Source organism: Rhagoletis pomonella, unplaced genomic scaffold (genome assembly GCF_013731165.1).
Source record: "Rhagoletis pomonella isolate Grant_MI unplaced genomic scaffold, Rhpom_1.0 Rhpom_scaffold_00002, whole genome shotgun sequence".
Taxonomy (NCBI): domain Eukaryota; kingdom Metazoa; phylum Arthropoda; class Insecta; order Diptera; family Tephritidae; genus Rhagoletis; species Rhagoletis pomonella.
The window spans coordinates 16,772,994-16,779,970 of record NW_023458556.1 but is presented as its reverse complement, the minus strand read 5'-3'; the positions used below and the strand labels follow the sequence as shown (position 1 = coordinate 16,779,970).

Genomic DNA, 6,977 nt, shown 5'->3' with positions numbered 1-6,977 from the left:
ATATGAGTTTCTCCCGAGAATCTGCGCTGAACGGCTCAAAATAGTCTGTGGAACGCGCCAGTCCTACTCGTCATCCACCATTCGAGAAAATCAGGGTATGGTGGTTCGTCTCCAAGCATTGTCAAGCTCGGCCGACCTAGATTCGTATCTGGCCAAGGACTGTCACTACAGCAACACTCCTCAAAAACTCTTTGGGGGATTTGCATGCTGTTTGAACAACAACAACAGTTCAAGGCCAGATATAGATCTGCGTCGTTCCGGTTACGTAGACCCAACTGTCAGCGTATTGTTGTTGTGCCGTGCTTATAAAACGTAAAAAGTGTAATAATTTTCGTGCAAAGCGGCAACTCATGCTTAGCGTATTTTGCATTCTCCACCTTACGTTCTCCATATAAAGTCACATAAGTGCTCATTTACACACGGCGATTTTTGTTGCGGCAACTCGACGTTTGTAGCAGAGAAAGTGGCGAGGAAAGGAGAGGGGCACCGAGTTGCTCGGGCTCGGGCAACACGCTATGTGCTCTCGTTCGTCTGTGTAAATTGAGTTAGCGGTTCAAAGCTGACAACAACAATTGCACACAAAGAAGTCGCCGTGTGCAAATGAAACGAGCAACGCCAAAAGGGAATGTGAAAAATCGCGTCGGCAAAAGTTGCCGTGTATAAACACAGTCTAATGTACTCAACTGTCAGTTTCACACGTCTACGACGGTGATGGGCACCGCCTTGCTCGCAGGCAAAGCTCTTTTAAGCTTACTATATATTTTGTTTAGGCGCATGAAGAGTAAAAGCTCTCTCTGCCCATCGCTGGTCTACGACACAGATGACTTTAGACCAGCGAAGGGCACATAGAGCTTTTACTCTGCACGCGCCTATGCCAAATATATAGAAAGCTTAAAAGAGCTCGGCCGCTGTGGTGTAGTGGTAAGCAGTGCGCGCTTTCACCCATCAGCACCTGGGTTCAAGCCCTGGTCAAAACAACATCGCAAAAAAATATAGAAAAAGGTTTTTCCTTAACAGCGGTCGTCCCTCGGCAGGCAATGGCAAACCTCCGAGTGTATTTCTGCCATGGTCCTGTAGGTCCCTCCGCTTTGTGTGACAAATCAAGGCGCACGCCACAAGTCGGAGGAGAAGCTCGGCCAAACACTAACATATGTGTAAGCGCCAATCTATTGTTATTATTATTAAAAGAGCTTTGCCCGCGGGCAAGGCAGTGCCCATTACCGCTTTAGAGTACAACTCCACAACAAGCTTTTCAGGCGTTTGACGCTTTTCAGGCTTTCAGCTACACAATTCAGCTATTGCTAAAAGCCTGAAAAGCGAGGAATGCCTGTAAACCTTGTCGTGGACTGTACTCGTATTTTCTAATGAATCAGGCTATTCCAAAAATTATAAAAAAAATACGTAATTAGGCATTTGCCGCAAGCTGTGTTTCATTCTCAGTATATACTGAGGTTTCATTATGTTCCGTTCTGTTCTGTTTCTATACAACAGCTGGGAGCGTGCAAGATAATTGATTAGTGATGTACTGAGTCGATACTTTGATGTTTTGATCGACACTCGGTACAGATTTGGAAAGTATCCAAAACTTTCGATACTCGGTATCGAAACGTTTAGGCTTTCAATAAGAACGCATGTAGACCAACAATAAGGGGAGCCTAGTTTATCAAAAGCAAGTGTAGGGGCTAATTGAGGTCTTTATTTCAATTTTCCATCGCCACAATGCAGAGAAATTCTTCCTTATTTGCAGCGTGTTTTTTTAGATGACAAAGCATTTTTTTAAATTTAAGATCTACGAAGGTGGAAACTGATAAAATGGTATTTTACTGTTGCGACAATATCAACTTTCAACTTTTGGGAACACATCTTCTTACTCGTATTAATTGCGAATCACATTCATAGTCGAAATAAAGTCGATGTAACTTTTTCGACAGATATTCTGTTGAAAATTATGTCAACAAGTTGCAATTACGTATAAAATTTGTATTGGGTACCGAAAAGGAAGTATTGGATACCGAGTATTGGGTACGACAATTCAGCACATCACTATAATTGATGTAAATTTGTAAATCCAAACAGACCGGCCACGAATTTGGAAAAGGTAAATAAAATGATTTACAGCATACAATAAATAACCACTACAGTTTTGTTTCAATCAACACCTCACGTCTTTAGCAATGGGTGTCACTGTATTGCTACCATATCAGATACCAGAGGGGAAAACTGGCGCACAAGCAATCGACTACCTCACAAAACGCCTACTGGCATTGGGCGCCGTTCATACCGGACATTTCCTAGTAGATTGCGAAACTTACATTTCCACACCACCACATGGCCCATCCAAAACCGTGCATGTGCTTCACGATTCCGAATATCCAGCATCCACGTTTTCCATATTGGACAACGGCGCTGGCAAGCAAATTCCACTAGTAGCAGACAACCTCTTCGATTTGTTGATGCTGAAAATGACTACAGTGTACACGTCGAAGAAGCAAACGAAAATCGAATCGAAAGGTGCGCGCTTCGAATACGGTGATTTTCTTATAAAACTGGGTTCGGTAACAATGATGGAAAATTTCAAAGGCATACTCATTGAAATCGAATATAGACCGTGTGTGGTGCTTTCTTATTGCTGGGAAATGATACGTGAAATGCTGCAAGGCTTTCTAGGCATGCAAATTGCAAAAGAATATCCCGCCTATTTTTCACAACAAATAATGAATCCTATGGGTCAACAGCAGATACATCAAAAACAAAACGATGTATATGAACCAATCGATACGATTAATCAATACTTGGAAAGTTTTACAAATTATCGCAAGCAAAATGTGCTGCCTGTGGCGAGTGGTGGCGGAGCATCGACAGCACAAAACGCAGGAGCTGGCATGCAGGGCGGCAATCAACGAATGCGGATGTAAGGCTTGCTAGCAATGTGGACGTTATTTTAAGTACTATTATTTAAATGATGAAGCTAAGTTATTAAAAAAAAAATAATAGCAAATCTTTTAGACACTTTAATACTGGTCGAAGCGAAAGATGAATAACGTGGCTGGATACTTCGTGGCAGGTATTTGGAGTTCGCTAAGTCCATGCGGATCAACATGGTAGCTGATTACGATGTGCTAGTTGAAAAAATGAACAACCCAACGACCTACCTACTAAAGTCAATTCGGGTACGCCGAATTTAGTGTTGATAGTTATTTTTCTAGGTTGGGTCATTTAATCGAGTATTATACATATGTAAAATCTAAATTTTTGGGCAAGACCCGTTTTTAAGGGCAGTTTTACGTCTTGCGATGGCTCTCAAGCGGATTTTCTTTGCGAGGAACCCGAATTTAATTTTATTTTGGAAATACATTTTGTTTTTGTTTATTTATTGATGAAAATACGTTTTTAAAAATTGCATCACAATCGGGAAAGAAAAAATATGCCTACTACTAAAAAAAATTTTCTCATTTTGTGCAAAAGCTCCAAAATTGTTTATGGTAATTTTTTCTTAATTGAGGTCGCCCCTCGGCAGGCAAACGCAAACCTCCGAGTTTATTTCTGCCATGAAAAATAGCTTCTCGTAAAAATACTATCGTCGTTCGTAGTCGGCGTAAAACTGTAGGCTGCTCCTCTTTGTGTGACCACATAAAAACGCACACCATAAATCGGGAGAAAAGCTCGGCCAAACACTAACATATCGTTACCTAAAGGTGAAAAGGTGCCAAGTCCATTTTTTTGTTTTTAAATTGTTTAGGAGAGACAAAAAATTGATGTAATTTCGCAATATTTGTCATTCTACACCAAAAACTAAATTTCGAAAAAAGTGGACTTGGCACCCTTTCAAACTTGGTTAGATTATACATATATTTGAATGGAAAAACAAACAAAAAAACCCCTGGTAGGGTGACTATATTGGTAGAAATGAAGAAAAATATACATGTATAACAGTTTCTCGTAAAAATACAATCGCCGTTCGGAGTCGGCGTAAAACTGTAGGTCCCTTCCTTTATGTGACAACATCAAGCCGCACGCCAAAAATCGGAGAAGCTCAATTTTTTCCTTTTTCTTGAAATTCAATTAAATTTTTCAATCATATTATTCTTCACTACCGTCTCTTAAATTCCAAAAATTTTCTCCCAATAGATCAACAAGCTTCTTTCCACTATACAAATTTTCCAGGCTTGCTGTTATGTGGTGAAATCTCTCACCATGTTCGTCCGATTTGGCAGGTGATTGTAGAAAATGTATGTATATTTTGGCTTCGCTGAATGCGATGAAATTTTTAGGAACGTATAGTTACCAAAAAATTTATTTCCAACAAAATTTGGGACATCTCCATAAAAAAATCTACGTTTTTGGTCGTTTTCGAATGTTTTTTTTTTGTATAAAAGCAGTACTAAATATTTGTTGGAGCGCAAAAATAATGTCAAATTTGGGATTCTTCGCACCAAGAAACCATCCAATACGAATTTTCAGAGCAATCGAAAATCGTAAAATTTCGAATTTGATTACCTGAGTTAACTTAGAAAAACGACTATCAACACTAAACTCAACGTACTGAAATTAACTTTACTAGGTTGGTCGTCGCTTGTTCAAAATAAAAAGTTTTGGTTGACCACAAAAAATCGTGGATATCATTGGTTGTTGCCTTAATTTGTTGCTTTATTCGGGGCTATTATTGAATCCGTCGTAGTACGATCGCTACGAACGGATGCATTCAAATATATTTCATGCGTCCGTAGATATTCGAATTCAGTGATCGCATTTTCGGAATCCTCCGAAAAATCAGACTACGAAGGATTCAGTGATAGCCTTGATTATCTTTCTACAGAACATGCGAAATTTTTTTAAACGGGTTAGCATCTATTGAAGCTAGGATCTAATAAACTAATTAATTTACGTTATCTCCATTATCACTATGTTACACAACATTACAAAAAAAATCTAATTTTTAATTAATCAAAAGGAAATAAAATTACTTACATATTAAATCCGGGTATTTTCATACTCCCTTATATACTTTTTAAGGAAAACCCCTTCCAATTCATGGCAAAACTATCGCATCCTTTGCAAGGAAATTAAAACTATTAAATAAAAACACACTTTTTGTTTAATTCTTCAATATTTGCAATATGTAGTACGAACTTTATTTGTTTTTTCTTTTACTTGGTAGGTAATTTTGTATGAAATATATATTTTAAGATGTTTATATGTATGTTTATGCAAATTTATAGCAATAACGTTTAATTAAAATTTAAAATTAGTAGTAAGTTTTATAGTACGTTTATATGATTTGTGTAGTAGTATGCAAAAAACAAATGCTACGCGTAGCGTAACATTTTATACATCTAATGGTTAAACTTCGCTACTTTAATATGCATATGGAGAAAAAATTTAGAATTTCTGAAAATTAAATAAACGAATTCTTAAAGATACATATTTTTAATAATTAAATTGAGGTAAAAAGCCGCCAATTCTCTATTCAAAGCTTTATTTAATTTAATTATGCATAATTTTCCTTATTGTAATATAATCTAAAAAAGAAAATTCCAAAACTGAAAAAAGTTACAACGTTATAATTCTGTATTCAACATTGATGCGATGCGATACTCCCCTTTATCCTTTTTCTCTTTCATTCGTAAGCCAAATTTTATCGTCACAAAATTTTGCATTTTTTCTAAAAAAAAAAAATAATGTGTGTCGTAAAAGAAGTGTGTATAGTTTTGGGCTCTAGTAAATAAAATTGTGTGACGCTGGTCGTTTTGATTATCATTTTTATACATATCGAGCGATAACCGCGAAAACAACGTTAGCGACATTTTAAAAATAATTTTCTTTTTGATGATTGATGGAGAAATTAAGATATTGAAAACAAACAAAAAATCACTAACGTTTTTTTCGCGTTTAGCTCGATATGTATTTCTCAGCTCCACTACTTTTAATTTGAGTTTAAATATTTTTTTTGTTTAAAGTAGTGCATACAGTTGCCGGTAAGGTGGAAATAAATTTATAAATTTTCGCAATTGAGTCTTTGAAGTGGAAACTTCATAAAAAAAAGTTTTGCGTTTTAATATGAAAGTATATAAATGCTTGTTAAAGTACGCAGCAATTGATTGCGCGTAAAATTGTGTGTTGTCGTAGGAATGGTTTCTACTACAACTTCGCTTACCGCTGTGGACATAACAAAGAGGTTTAGAATTTTCACTCAACAAATGACACATTTTTGCTTTGCATTTTTTTTCTAAAGGCAGTAAAAACTGGAGCAAAAGTGTACCAAGATTTTTTGGAAGGTGTGGTGAAGAATTTGGCAGTAACCCTCTTTAGTGGAAAACTGCATATGTTGTTACAGCAGTATCTTCTAGATTTTATTATGCTAAGTGTTGGCCATCGGGAGGTCTAAGTTCAAATTATATTTAACTTACGTAGCTCGAACACACCCAATTTCAATAATTCAATTCCATGGTTTCTGTTAGTTGGGTTACATACAGTTCTCTCTGTCATTCGTCATTTTCAAATGGATGCCACCACGAGTCTCTGGAGGGGCTAGAGAGGGGAGGTGTGGCCTTTTATAAACTGTGCTCTTTTTAGGTGGTGGGGTTTCACGAGCAAAATAACTAAACATTCGCTACAACTCAAAGCATATACATTTACCTTGCCACAACTGTTGGTGTATCGTTTGAGCAAAGCGAAGACGATATTACTTTGCTAGTTGTTGTTACTGTTATTGTTATTGTTGTCATTTCTCTTCTCTGCTATAGAGTTCCGCCTCAATGTGAGTTTAATTTCAAATAAATTTTCTTTGAATTTCGTTTATAATTGAGACGCACAAATTATTTTAAGTAAATATACATAAACAACCACACAGCTAACACTAATTTCCACTCCAACGCCTAAAAGTATCCAGCAAATAGCATAAAAAACTACTCTCGGAAATTCTTTACTTTGTTATGTCCACAAAAATATACTCGCATGCGATTTCTTTTTTCTATCAA

General features: G+C 36.8%; 1 protein-coding gene across 3 annotated transcripts; it reads left to right on the top strand.

The window, feature by feature from the left end:
* Nucleotides 1–2,030: 2,030 nt before the first annotated feature.
* LOC118733164 (mediator of RNA polymerase II transcription subunit 20) lies at nucleotides 2,031–5,806 on the top strand. 3 transcript variants are annotated; one of them, XM_036462438.1, is made up of 3 exons: nucleotides 2,031–2,098; nucleotides 2,173–2,945; nucleotides 3,007–5,806. In XM_036462438.1, the coding sequence occupies exon 2, from the start codon at nucleotides 2,175–2,177 to the stop codon at nucleotides 2,913–2,915; it is 741 nt and encodes a 246-aa protein (XP_036318331.1). In that variant the 5' UTR covers nucleotides 2,031–2,098; nucleotides 2,173–2,174; the 3' UTR covers nucleotides 2,916–2,945; nucleotides 3,007–5,806. The 3 variants fall into 3 exon arrangements, with proteins under 3 accessions (XP_036318331.1, XP_036318333.1, XP_036318332.1); XM_036462440.1 differs by having other exon boundaries at nucleotides 2,995–5,806; XM_036462439.1 differs by having other exon boundaries at nucleotides 2,065–2,098; nucleotides 2,160–2,945.
* The last annotated feature ends 1,171 nt before the right edge of the window (nucleotides 5,807–6,977 follow it).

Excerpts from the sequence above, each read along its gene's own strand:
- LOC118733164 (XM_036462438.1), top strand. The coding sequence starts at position 2,175 with ATGGGTGTCACTGTATTGCTACCATATCAGATACCAGAGGGGAAAACT.